At 61.6% G+C, this 13,269-nt stretch overlaps 1 protein-coding gene across 1 annotated transcript; it reads left to right on the forward strand.

The window, feature by feature from the left end:
- The first annotated feature begins 9,049 nt into the window (after positions 1-9,049).
- Nkx1-1 (NK1 homeobox 1) lies at positions 9,050-12,482 on the forward strand. The gene is made up of 2 exons (XM_026379486.1): positions 9,050-9,527; positions 11,623-12,482. Exons 1-2 carry the CDS (start codon positions 9,050-9,052, stop codon positions 12,480-12,482), a joined length of 1,338 nt encoding a protein of 445 aa, XP_026235271.1.
- Positions 12,483-13,269: the final 787 nt, after the last annotated feature.

Raw genomic sequence — 13,269 nt, forward strand, 5'->3', positions numbered from 1 at the left:
GCCAGGCCGGGGAAGTTGTGGAAAGGCCCAAATCAGAGGCTCCCAGAGTCAGGGTCCTGGCTCCCAGAAGATGGGTACCTCTGGACAGGGCCACTGGACAAGGCAGGCTTCATCATAGCCACAGCCTGACCCCACCTCCTGTCCTCTCCCTGCTAGGCATCCCAGAGACAACCACCAGAGTAGGACCAAGGACCAGAAGAGCAGCACTTGCCATGGCTGCTGCCTGCAGGCCTGCTGTCCTGAGGGCAGGACCATCCCTGTGGGCAGTCCTCACTCCGGGGACCACTACATTCTGATTCTAAGCAGGAGACAATTGCATTCACTGAAGACCCGGTGAGCCCTCCACTGGGGCCCTGGGGCGGAGCTGGGGTTGAGGCAGAGCCGTCAGGATGGCTCTAGAGGTAATGTTGGAGCAGAGAAAGGAGAAGGAGGCTGTGAACAGAAACCGACAGCAACCTTCTGGGGCAGGAAAGAGCCTGGTCATTCCCCCAGCAGAGGAGGATCTCCTGGCAGGAGCCTGGTGAGTCAGAGAGGGGCAGGGATGCGGTGGGTGACTGCACCCTTCATGGACAGAGCCTGCCTGCAGCTACCTGGCAGCAGGACCCGCCGGCTGCCCAGTCCCATGAGCGTCCCAGAGACACAGGAGCAGGCACCCACCCCAAGGTGCCCCACGTCTGCCCTGCTGAGCTGGGGTCTGAGGGGCCAGGCTACGCCAGAGCCAAGGTGCAGGCTGCAGGGGCAAGGCCTCCCAGTGGCCAGCAGCATCCCAGGCCCCAGCACCAGGCCCCGGCGCACCTGCCCCAGATTAGATTCTCCTTTCTCATTACCACGGTAATGGGTCCTCCAGACCTCATTCCAGCCCTAGATATTATCTGACCCGTATAATTAATTAATTATCGCCCAAATATTATAGATTATTAAAAATAGCATAACTAATAGTGTAATATCTCAAGCTGTCGACTTTAATAGTCAACATTGTCTTGGCAGAGCTTATCAGCGCGGCACACCCGGTGAGAATATTGATTCCGGGTAATTTTAGCCGTCATCTGCCATCCTGACGGGGAATTGTCAGGTCCTAACCCGGGCCGGGGCTCATTTGAAATCGTTAAACCGCCGCGCAGCTCACCGTGGATCTTAATGTTTCCTTTTTCTCCCCTTCAATATGTTTCAGCAACAGAGAGGAAAATAAATAGAGAAGTGGAGTGGGGGCGAGGCGAGCGAGCGAGAGAGGGCAGGGCGGCCGACTGGCCTCCCGCCTGGGGACCCTGCCTCCCCGTGCACCCTCTTTCCCGGGGTTCCCCTAGCGAGCCCGAGAGCTCCCCAACAGGGTCGCTGTCCCGGACCGCAAGCCCGGAGCCCGCCCACGCGCTCGCAGGCGAGGGTGCCGACGACGGGTGGCAGAGACCGATGGCCGCGCCGGGCACAGCGGCACAGCCGCGCAGAGGATGCTCCGGGATGCCCGGGCTCAGGCTGCGGGCTGCACCCACCCGCGCAGTCGCAGAGCGCAGCGCCCCCGGCCGGGCCAGAGATCGGGTCAGGCACAGACCCGCGGACACCTAGACTCTTACAGTGACCGGCGCGCCGCACGCGGACACCGAGGACACGGACACGGACGCGTCCTCACCCATCGCTTCCCCGGGGGCCCCTGGGGCCTTTCGAGCCAGCAGCTGGGAATGGGCCCTGAGCGAGCCTCCCAAAGAATAGGCGGAGACGGAGACGTGGGTCTGAGCGCGACGTGGGCTGCAGCTGCGAACCGCGTCGGCAGGGGGCCCCAGCCCGTCCCACCCAGCAGCCCGCGTCTCAGCCGACGCCCCGCCCGCCAGGACAGCTGCCCGGGTGGCCGCAGAGGAGGTCCACGCGGAAGGCCTTGGGGGGGGGGCACAGAGGAGGTGTCCCGCTGGCAGAGGCGGGGCGGTCCCCAAAAATGCAGGCGCAAGCTTACCACACACACACACACACACACACACACACACACACCTTGCTGCGCGCTGGCAACAGTGCCAGAATGGCCCCAGACGCTCCCCCAGAGCGTTACTCCAACTTCTAATTATGATTCATGCGCATGATAATAATTTAATAATCAAGTGGCTGCGTGAGAGGCATTAGCCTCAATTAAGCTCATTTTCCAGTCCTGCCACCCCCATACGTGGCCTCTGGAGGCTACCTGGAGCAGGTCAAAGTTGGCATGATTGTGGCATATGTGTGCAGGGCAGAGAGGACTTGCTGAACTCATTTATTGAGCACCTCTGTGTACATGGCCTCAGCCCCCTCCCCCAATGTCAGGCTTTCAGTCTCACCCCCACCCACCTTCCTCCCTGCACCTACTGGCCAACGGGCCTCCCAAGCTCTCCACCTAATCCAGGCCCTAGCTCCTTGGGGAGGGGAGAGAGGAGGGCCCCTCCAAGTTCTGAGACCTCAGGTGGGCATCAGAGGATGCTGGTGGCCAACATTCCACCAGCTCCTGGCAGGCAGGCTGGCCAGTCTGGTTTACCCCTCCCTCCCAAGGCCAACACAGGTCCATCCTCTCTGAGCTGAGGCATGGGGAGGAACTGAAGCAATGATAAATGGAAGAAAGCCCGTGGGGCCTGGGGTCATGGAGGGTCACATGACATTAACAGAGCAGTGTGACATAGGGATTGCTCAGAAAAGAGGCCCATGACCCAGACAGGGCAGAGATGAACAGGTCAGTTAATGGACATATGGTGGCAGAGAGCCATGTGAGATGGGCACTAGAAGGTGCCCACAGAGGCCATGTGTTCCCAGCTCTAGGGCCTCTAGTGGCCGATGCACCCCTCATCCTCTGGTTTCTACTACGGTACAGAGCCCAGTGGTTCAGGATAGCTGTTCATCTCCTGCTGGTGGGCAGCAATGGGCAACAACCAGCTGGCTTCAGCTGGGGTCATCAGACTCAGCTTTGAGGTGGACTGCGATGGGCTCCTAGCAACTGAGCTCAGACCCATGCAGTTCACATGGCCAAGCCTGGCTTTAGCAGGCAGACACCCTGTGGGGAAAACGATCCAATCGGTCACAGTTCTGACCCAATGAAAGCTGTCCCAGTTGTATGGGGCCGGAGTGAGGGTCAAGAAGCACTATGAGCATACACTTACACTTTCACCAGAATGTGCTCTGCACCCAGACCCACAGTACTGCAGGGCTGACGTCCCATCCCTATGCAGGGGACACCCCGGGCTCTGCTCCACCCTCCTCCCAGGAAGCCACCGAGAGGCTGGAGCAGAGCCTGGGCAGGGATCTGGAAGCCTTCGATTGTGGAGGTTGGAGAAATCCAGGAGGCGATACAAGAGAGGAAGGTAGAAGGAAGCCAGGGGCCTTCAGTAGAGTCCCACATAGCCGGATTTGGGGGAGCTCAGAGTGTCTCTGGGTACATTTCCCCCTGGCTCTCACAGCAGTTGGGGTGGGCACGAGTAGCCCACACCAGGATGTTCAGGGTACTGCTTGTGACCACTATACGGGAGCAGCACATTCTGGCAGCGAGGGCCTTTCCCCAGCCTGTGGGGACAGAGAGAACTAGGGGGTGGAGGTGGGGTGCCGGGGCTGGGACCCTTGCCCTACTCACCCCACCTTTTCTTGTCAGTGCAGCATGAAGGACACAGGGCCAAGTGAGACACAAAGAGTCCAAGAGCCACAGCCTGGGACCTGAGCCACAAGGGACAGACAAATGTCACAGAGTGTGTTAAGGTGGGACAGTGGAAGAAGAGCTCTGAGGACCCACTGCCAGGCTGCAGAGGCCAGACATGGTCCCCAGACGGTGGCAGCCTGAGGCCATTCCTGGAAGGCAGCGACAGTGACTGCATTTACATCTGAAAACAATAGAAAGTATAATGGAGAGGGCAGGCTGTGATGGAAGTGAGAGGTGAGGTCATGCCACTTGTCAAGGAGATTGACACACAGTGCCAAGGCATCCCCAGGCCCTCCACTCAGAGGGCCTTCTGACCACGTCCTCTGGATAGCATGGCTTGGCAGCTCTCTGGGCAAAGCCATGGGTGCCCACAAGACTCACCACTGAGGGAGGTGCCTGGGCTTGGAGCCCTGGTCCTGGCAGAAGCCTGGGAAGAAAGTGAGGCAAGTGGCATAGGGAAGGCTCAGACACCCCTGCTACTCCTCCAAGTGGGCTGGTGGCAGACAGAGGCCAGAGAGGGCAAGGAACAGTGAGGGCATCTTGGGGACCCAGCCTGTGAGGCAAGGACCCAAGCCTGGACAGCCTTCCCTTGGCACTTGGAAGCCAACCACCTGTGACTCTGCACACTAATTCTCTGTCTGACCAGCACTCCCATCAAAACCCCTGCACCTGCCTGATCAGTGGCCCTGAGCACACCAGCACACTCTCTGGCCTCAGTTTACTCCTCTGGAGGTGTTAATGCTCACCTCTGCCCTGCCCTGTGGTCAGTAAACCCTTCTGAGTCAGGGTGCCCTCCCAGTCCAACCGACAGTGCCAAGAGCGCCCTCCAGGCCCCTCTGCAGCCCTGCCAAGAGGCCAGGCATGTTCGCCTACTCAGCACAACCTGGGAGCCGCGCCAGCGGTTCCACTCCTTGATTCTTGTTCTAAGTTTAAAAGGGTCTAAACCGCACCTTTGCATCTCTGGCTTGCCAGGAGCCAGGCCCTGCGCTGCTGCGCGGCTACGTGTTTTACATCTCTGAATGCACGCTGTTTGCCAAAAGAAGGACGCACACTCAGGCGAGGCACGACCTCCAGAAGCTGCAGGGACCCTCCAGCTGCTCTGGCTCCGCCAAGCGGAGGGTCGAGGATGGAGGCGTCTGACTGGGCGTGTGATGCACACGGTGCCAGAACTCCACACGCCGCAGTGCGCGCACACAGGGCCTGCACCCTCTTTCTTGTTGGGGTGTCACAGAGTTTGGGGAATGGAGAAGACTGCCGACCAGAGAACGAGGGCGGTGGCGTGGGAACCGGGACGCGTGGCCGAACTAGCGCCGTCTGGTGCTGAACGTGGCGCAGGCCGTAGCCCTGTGAGCCCCGGCGGGGGAGCGCTGTCCGCGGTGCTGCCGATAGTCCTCCGCGCAGACTGCGCACAGCTGCCGGCGCCGGGAGCCGCCTCCATCCCCCCAGAGGTCAGCAGCCGCACTCCCTCCGTTCTCTGGTGTTCTCAGTATGCCGTTCCCTTTTTCGAGGGCTGAGAGTATTTCTTAGAGAAGATAAATGGCAAAGTTAGGTAGACCGTCCCTTGCCTTTTCCAGACTCTAGACTGCAACAGGGTGTACTGCTGCCGGCAGCTGCCGAGGGGATCCAGGGGTGAGAGGAAGGCGCATGGTAGCCTCGCTCCCCTTGCCTGTCTCTCCTTCCTGGGTCCTCCACACAGGGAGACCACAGGGAGATCTGGTTTGCACTCAAGAAATCAGAACATTTATTGGGGGGATGATAGTCCCCGCTCCGAATATCTCACATGGAGGCTGATGAAATGCTGGGTGGTTTGGGGTGGTGTGCAATTTGCATAAGGCAAACTCAAGGTGAAGTGCTACCCTTCCAGCCCTTCACAAAGCACCCTGAGAGACAGAAGAGAGGGGGAAAGTCCAGCACCCCGACCCCATACGCAGAGTGACCCATTTGGCCCATCAGGGGCAAGTACAGGGATCTTGGAGGTTCTGTGGAATCCAACCCCACAACTGACAAAAACAAATACCTAGGAGGGGTCATTAGACCAGGATGAGCTGGTGGCAGAGGTGGGCACTCTCCCTCCTGCTCATGTCCCCCAAACTTCAGAAAGCTCTGATGCTGGGGAAAGGATGTGGGAGATTTCAACCCCACCCACCCCTTTCCCAGGTTCACTTCTAGGACCTCTTGCCAACAGTTCCTCCCCCTACATTTCTACCCTTACCTCATGTCTGTCCCTGCCTCAGAGCCCATCTCAGTCCTCCATCCTGACCAACCTGCCCCGAGTGTGGGCTCAGCAGTGAAGGAGCACAGCTGAGGTCAGCGGTGTTCCACCAGCAGCAGAGGCATCTCCATTCCAGACACAGATTTCACCTGCCTGACCCAGCTGGGGTGCCACAAGTGAAGCTGGTGGCTTGGAGGTGACCCTAGATGGCAGATTGCACAAGCGAGGGTCCAATTGCCAATCAGTCACGATTTGGAGTGAAAGAACTTCTCTACAGCCCCAAAGTTCCAGGCTGAGAATGGTCATTTCTGCAGATCTGGGAGAGGAGGGGGTACCAGGCATCTCTGAGGCTTGGGTTGTTCCTCAGAGATGGGGATGGTGGGAGTGACTACCACCATCCCCTCTCTGAGCCTTGTCCACATGCAGCAGGCCCCTCACAAGAGAAAACACAGGGGCGGTGCCATCTAGGTCCTGCCCTTCTCCTCTGAGCCATTACCCTGCCCATGTGGCTCCTGTCAGAACACTGAGGGACAAAGAAGAGAGGGGTGGGAAGGAGGGTGGAAGGGATTGAGGACAGACACAGTGGATTTTTGTCTAAGTAGTACTCAACCCTCAGCACCCCGCCCCCAACAAAGGGAGCCTCTGAGGGTGCTTGAGTGTGTTTGGTGCCGCTGTACGTCATGCCATAACTTATTTCATTTCACTCACTATAGATCCCATCAACATCTTGTAGTAGATTTGCTGTTTTAATGGTAGTCATCACATATTACAGTACATCTGCATCACCTACAGCATCATTTTCCATGAATGTTCTTTGGAATGAAAGAGGACAGGATGCGTCCTCTCAATTCCTGACTTGCAGGTGTCTAGTGTGTGTGGAGGTGAGATCAGACCCTGGCCAGCCACACACACCCAATATGGTGTGCAACCGTGGCTGCTATTAGATGTTTGGCCAATTTTGATCCTCACCTAGTGACCTGTGCTAGTGACAGGCACTTTGTGTGGTGTGTGTTTGCAGGGGTGTGATGCTCTGTCATTCTGAGTCTTGAACACTGTAAGTCAGCTCAGAAGTACTTGGTACTTCTGCCCTGCCCTGCCCTGCCCTCCCCAGGGAATGCTCTCTCCTCCACTAAGAAGCCTTGCCTCCCTGGGGAGCAGAGGAGAAGTTGGGACTTGACAGAGGTCCTGGGTGCCCTCCTCCCCCAAAGAGTTAAAAGAATCAGAGAGGTGATCCTGCCAGGAGCTGGTGGTGGCTGGAGGGAGAGGGAGGGATGCCAGGGACTTGTGAGCCAGTGCCCCACTGTGTGGATCTGGGTTCTCATGAATGAATTCGTTCCCGTGTGCTGCATGCTTGTCAATGAGTGTGTGTGAGAGAAGGGGGGGGGGAGAGAGAGAGAGAGAATATGGGGCGTGCACATCTATATTCAAACAGCTGGGGAGGGGGAGAGAGGAAGACCAAGGTGGGGGCGGGAAGGAGATAATTACCTCCCTGCGATGAGAGATTACCCACCTCCTTCCCTAGAGGTGATTTATAATTTAAAGATAAAGAATAATCAAGTCCTGGCAAGGAAGGACACAGTGTTGTGGGTCTGATTAGAATCTCGGGATGGTCCAGCAGCGGGGAGGGCGGAGGGGGCGGGGAAGGGAGAAAGGAGAGGGAAGACCTGGGCCTCCCCCAGCCCCAGCCTCTCTGAGGCTCAGCAAGTCCAAGTATGGCCCAAATTACAGCCGATCGGTCCCCCATTATTTCTCCCAACTTTTAATTTCTGCTTCCGAAGGATCATTGCCCGCGGTAATTGCAAAGGACCCGTCCTTGTGCGCGGAACAGGCTCCGGGGACCGCAGCGGGAGGAGGCGCGCACAGTCGCCGGAGCACTCGACCGCGCGTTCACACCCTGCACACACGCGCGCGCCACCGCCGGCTCCCATCTGGGTCCACAGAGGCGGGTCGGCTTGCTGGCGGGCTCAGGAGGATAGAGACACGCCGGGAAGTACCCGCCATCCCGCGCTTGGACCGGGAACGCAGGGCTCAAAGCTCAGGGCCGCAGGGCCAGTGCTGCATACGTCGCCGTTGTGGACGAAATGTGCACAAATACTCGAGCCGCAATCGGCCTTTCCTCACTCTTTCAGACATGGGAAAGGGGCGTTTGCCGTCTTATTTCTGGAAGAAACACACATTTTCCCTTACTTGAGGGGTATTGGTTGTTGTGTAGGCCGTCTGTCGTTGGCATGATTTTTCGGTACCCCTTTTGGGGGCCGATGGCAAGAGAACTGTCCACCCTTCTTGGTTTTCGATTCCACTTATGACGAGCAACCTCGGGGCCGCCAGCCCCGCCCCTCGCGGGGACTCGGCCTGCCCTAATTTGACAGCGCAAAGGGGGCGGGCGCCCGCGCGGGAGGAGACCCAGGGGCAGAGACCTTGAGCTAGAGCGCGAGAAGCGAGCGCGAGCAACCCGCGGCGCGACAAAGATTCGTGGAGCCTGCGGGAAGGGGCCGAAGACCCTACAGAAACTCAGAATCCGCGCCTGACCCGCCCCAGGGGCCCGAGCCCAAGGCCCTGTGAGCCGGGCCGGAGGAAAGGCCCTTCCCGGTGCCGCATCCTGTGCGGAATGTCCCGGCCAACTCCTGCTCGCCCACCCGCGTGCCCCGGGGCCTCCGCGACCCCTCAGCTGCCGATTGATCCCGCAATTATTTAAAAGCTGGTGCTGTCTCCTCCCCCTTCACGGAGGAAACAGGCGTGCCGTTTCCAGACCAGCGGAGGCGCAGCGACACGCTGCTGACCGCGACAGCTGCCGGCGAACTGCGCTCCGGCTCTGGGCAGCGCGTCTGTCCGTCCCGCCCGGAGGCTCGATCCGTGTGTCCCGCGCGGGGTCCGCCTCCTCCGCCCGGGACCGTTCGCAGCCAATTAGGCGTGCGCGCTAACGAGGGCGGCGGAGCCCCGCGGCCGCCTGCGGGCGCACGTGTGTGCGGCGTGTGGACGCGTGGGCGCCTCCGGCGGGGCCGCCATAAATGCGCGGGCCGGGCGCGGCGGGCGCCTGAGGCGGCAGAGGCAGCGCCAGGCAGTACCGGCGGAGCGGGGCGCGGCGCCGAGAGCAGCGGAGCTGTGGCCGCCCGCGCGGGCCAGAGGCGGCTCCCAGGCCGCCAGAGATGGGAGCCCAGTAGGCGGCGAGGCCCGAGCCGCCGGAGCGGCGGGAGGCCGGCATGAGTGCCAGCGGCACGGCCGCTCCTGGGGACGTCCCCGCGCTGCCGCTGCCGCCGCCGCCGCCGCCCGGGCCCGGCCCGGGGCCCGTACCGCCCGTTCCCGCCGCAGCTTCCCGGGACGCTATGGACGGGCGCGCCGAGCTGCCAGCTTTTCCCCGGGCCGGTGCCCCTCCGCTCGCGGCCAGTGACACTGTGCCCGCGGGGCCCGAGGCTGCTGGAGCGGCCCGGCCCGCCGCGCCCCCACGCCCCACCTCCTTCTCAGTGCTGGACATCCTGGACCCCAACAAGTTCAACAGCAAGAGACGCCGCTGCCTGCTGCTGGGCCCCGTAGCACCCGCGGCGTGCGCCCCGTGCGCCTCGGCCCCGTGCGCCCCGGCCCCCGCCGCCTCCGGACGCCCTCAGCGCACCGAGGAGCTGGAGCGCCAAGCCCTGGCTGCCGCCGGGGGAGTCGGAGCTGCCACCGGAGCTGAGCCGCCCAGTGAGTAGGAAGGGCCGGCTCCCGATCGCTGGGGCAAGGGGACCTGCCGCCGCTGTGTGTTTACGCTCCTGGGACCCCAAGACGAACTAGGCCTGGCTAAAAATGGCCCGGGCTGGGTGGAAAGTTCGTAGAGCGCGGGGTCCGCTTCCGGCCCATCCGCGGCCTCCGTCCGACCCGGACTCCAGGGCCCACGCTGCCCTGCGCCTAAGGGAAGGCTCCGCGAGGCCAGGCTCCAGGCCTGCGGGGCTTCGAGGCCTCTTCAGGGCTCACTTGTGCGCGTCTCTGGCCTTGGAGGGTGGTTGGTGGTGGAGGCGGAGGAGAGGCGCGTAGCAGCCGGCCTGTGACCTCCCCGCCCCCACCGTGGCCGCCGAGGCCTGCCGGCCTCCCTCGTCCTCCCTCGTCCTCTCTCTCTCTCTCTCTCTCTCTCTCTCTCTGGACAAATCAGACTAATTGTGACAAAACGCTGGTTATCTCTGGAAAAACAATTAAATCCCTTCGATTACAGTTAAGGGGAAATGTGCTTAGCGGCGGAAAGCGGCCGGTAATGGGGCGGCCCGCGCCCCGGGTCCGGTCGATATCCCATTACGGCGCATGCATATCTCTTTCAAGCACCTTGCAAACTCCCCCCGAACATCTAAATTATAGGGTCAAAATTCGGATAATTACTCGATTAAAACCTATTACACTTATTAGGGGCCGCTATTGATCGTGAATTGCATTCGACCCGCTTCTGATTGCTTTTTGTGTCCCTTCTCCCGCCCTTCCTCGCTCCAACTTCCCGGCCCCTGTGCCTCACAGGGAGGAGAGGGCTGGGGCTTCGGGCTCCGCAAGAGGACCGCCTGCTGCTTCCGCACTAGGTGGAGGTGGAGGGAGTGCAAATCCCGTGGCTGGAGGGTGACCCCAAGGCTCTCCCAGGGGGGTGTTCTGGAAACAGAACCCATCACTCCAGGGCCCAGGCTCTAGCTGTGCCTGGAGGGAGCAGGCTCGCTGGGAAGGGGAGCAGGGACAAACCTGACTGGCAGGGTCTGGGATGGCTTGGGAAAAAGCTCCTGCCCCTACCCAGGCCTTCTGGTTGGGAACCAGGACATCTGCTGGCCTTCATGTAACCTGGGCCAGTTGCACTGGAGGAATCTGCCAGGAGTAAATTCATCATTTTGGCCTCAGGATCTCGATGCCAATCTGACCTGGATCAGGGCCTCGGAACCCGGCTGGGAAGTACCAGTGGAGACTACCTATAGGGCTCCTCTGGTGTTCATGCCACCTGTGGGGTGAGAGGCATAGACTGCCTTCAAAGCATTGCAGGAGAGAGACCTTCTTCCAAATTTCAGAGACTCAAAGTGCAGCCACATCCGTGGCCTCTGCTTGAAGGATGCTGGGCTGCTGCTGGCCAGGCTTCTGCCTGCCCCTCCTGATCAGATCAAACGGACAGACCAGTGATGCTGGGAGCTGGGCGAAGGGCCTCCACAGGCAGGGAGCAGGCTGAGAGGGCTGAGGTGCTCCGTCCCGCAGGCCCAGCGAGGGAGCTGTCCAGGGCAACTCATTTTGGCCCTCAGGAGCCCCCTGCTCTTGGCCTCCCGGCCCCACCCAGGCCTCTGGTCCGCAGGATACTAAATGGCCAGTAATTGGCTGGCCCGAAGCCGGCTGTAATTGGAGGGTAATATACGCCGAAATAAATTAAATGGCCTTTAACTAGTTTGTACATTACACAAAATGAGTTTAATTAAGTTTGTATCTGCCCGGGGATCGATCCGAGCGCTCCCTTGCTGTACACTCCGCAGCCCACCGCCCAGCAGCACACCGCGCCCCAGGGACCCAGGCACTGGCTGCGAGTCGAGCCGCGGGCGTCCAAGCGCCGCTCTGCATGAGAGGGACCCTTCCCTCCTCAGACCTCAGGATATGAGGAAGGGGCAGAGAGGAGATGCAAATGGGCGAGAAGGATGGTTGGGACGAAGGGAGGGAAACGAAAGAACTATGGAAAAAGGAGAAGGCGAAGGAGGAAGATGAGACGCCGAAGAGGAAGAGAAGTTCCCGCAGGGAGGGAGCGGGAGGACGGGGCGCGGCCTGACCCTCTGTCTTCTGTCCCGCCCGCCCGCAGGTGCCGGCGACCCCTACAAAGCGGACGAGGCGGAGGCCAACGGCTACAGCAGCGGCGGCGGCGGCCACAGCCCGAGCGCGGACAGCGGGGACGAGGCGCCTGACGACGAGGACGATGAGGAGCCGGAGGCGCAGGCGGCGCGCGCCGCCGAGGAGGCGCGGGGAGGCGGCGGCCTCGGGGCCCGCGGGTCGGGCTGCCCAGGAGCGGTCGAGGCGCAGGTGCCCCCCAGCGCAGTCGACGAGGCCGCAGCCCCCGGGCCCCGCGGAAACTCGCCGGGAGCCTCGGGCCCGCCGGGAACCGCGGCGGCGGCGGGGGTCACTGGGACCACTCCGCAGGGCGCGGCGGTGGCGACCAAGCCCAAGCGGAAGCGCACGGGCTCCGACTCCAAGTCGGGGAAACCGCGGCGCGCGCGTACCGCCTTCACCTACGAGCAGCTTGTGGCGCTGGAGAACAAGTTCAAGGCGACGCGCTACCTGTCCGTGTGCGAGCGCCTCAACCTGGCGTTGTCCCTCAGCCTCACCGAGACGCAGGTGAAGATCTGGTTCCAGAACCGGCGAACCAAGTGGAAGAAGCAAAACCCGGGCGCCGACACTAGCGCGCCGACCGGCGGCGGCGGGGGCCCGGGACCCGGCGCCGGGCCGGGCGCGGGGCTTCCTGGCGGCCTCAGCCCGCTCAGCCCCTCGCCGCCTATGGGCGCACCGCTCGCCATGCACGGCCCCGCCGGGTACCCCGCGCACGGCCCCGGCGGGCTGGTGTGCGCCGCGCAGCTGCCCTTCCTGTCGAGCCCGGCGGTGCTCTCGCCCTTCGTGCTGGGCTCGCAGACCTACGGCGCGCCCGCCTTCTACGCGCCGCACCTCTGAACCGAGGCACCAGGACGCGGGGACTTGGGGGGCTCGGCTCAGGCGGCCTCACGCCCCAGGCCGACGGCCGCAGGACCCTGGGCTCTTTTCTAAGGTTTCAGTCGTTTGGCTCTGTACATAGCCAGTTCCTACAGAAGAGTTTTAAATTTATAAGTGACCGCGGGTGGGGCCGGGCAGGCGGCTCTCGCCGCAGAAGCACTTTGATGAACTTTGCTCAATAAACCCAGGAGGCCGTGCACACGACTCACAGGCTCCCACGCTGCCCCGTGTCAGGTCCTCCGGATCCCTGGCCCCAGGCCGCCCTGAGAGCCCCCTTTGCGTGGGAACTGAAGCACCCTGTGGGGTTTGGGAGCCTAGTATCCCGCAGTCAGGGCTTCGAGCCCCTGAGCACCCCCTTTTGCTTGGAGCTGAGGTGCAGAGGCTGGCCTGGTGCTCCAAATGAGTCCCCTTCCTGCGTCCTCTCCCAGTGAGAATGGTTCCTTCCTTGCCCGGTCCCAGCAGCCTCCAGCGCAGGGTTCCAGGGTTCCTCCTAAGGCTCCTCTCACCACCTGTAGTCCTCCTCCTCCCCTCTCGCCGCTCAGCCCCACCACCCTGGCGCGAGCAAGGCCCCATCAGGTGTTCTTATGCCGTGACTAGGAGCCAGGGTGCTCCTGTCCGCTCCCCAGAGAAGGACAAGGGTTTGGGAGGTTGAGCTACTGGCCCAAGGAGCTGGTCTAGAGGAGGTGTTGCCGCCAGCGCCACTCTTCTCCATCAATGCTGCAGGTCCCCCTGCGGGCTCCTGGAACCT

The sequence above is a fragment of the Urocitellus parryii genome, chromosome 10 (assembly GCF_045843805.1).
Source record: "Urocitellus parryii isolate mUroPar1 chromosome 10, mUroPar1.hap1, whole genome shotgun sequence".
In the NCBI taxonomy this organism is placed as follows: domain Eukaryota; kingdom Metazoa; phylum Chordata; class Mammalia; order Rodentia; family Sciuridae; genus Urocitellus; species Urocitellus parryii.

Excerpts from the sequence above, each read along its gene's own strand:
- Nkx1-1 (XM_026379486.1), top strand. The coding sequence starts at position 9,050 with ATGAGTGCCAGCGGCACGGCCGCTCCTGGGGACGTCCCCGCGCTGCCG. Across the intron at positions 9,528-11,622 it reads CACCGGAGCTGAGCCGCCCA|GTGCCGGCGACCCCTACAAA; the intron begins GTGAGTAGGAAG and ends GCCCGCCCGCAG.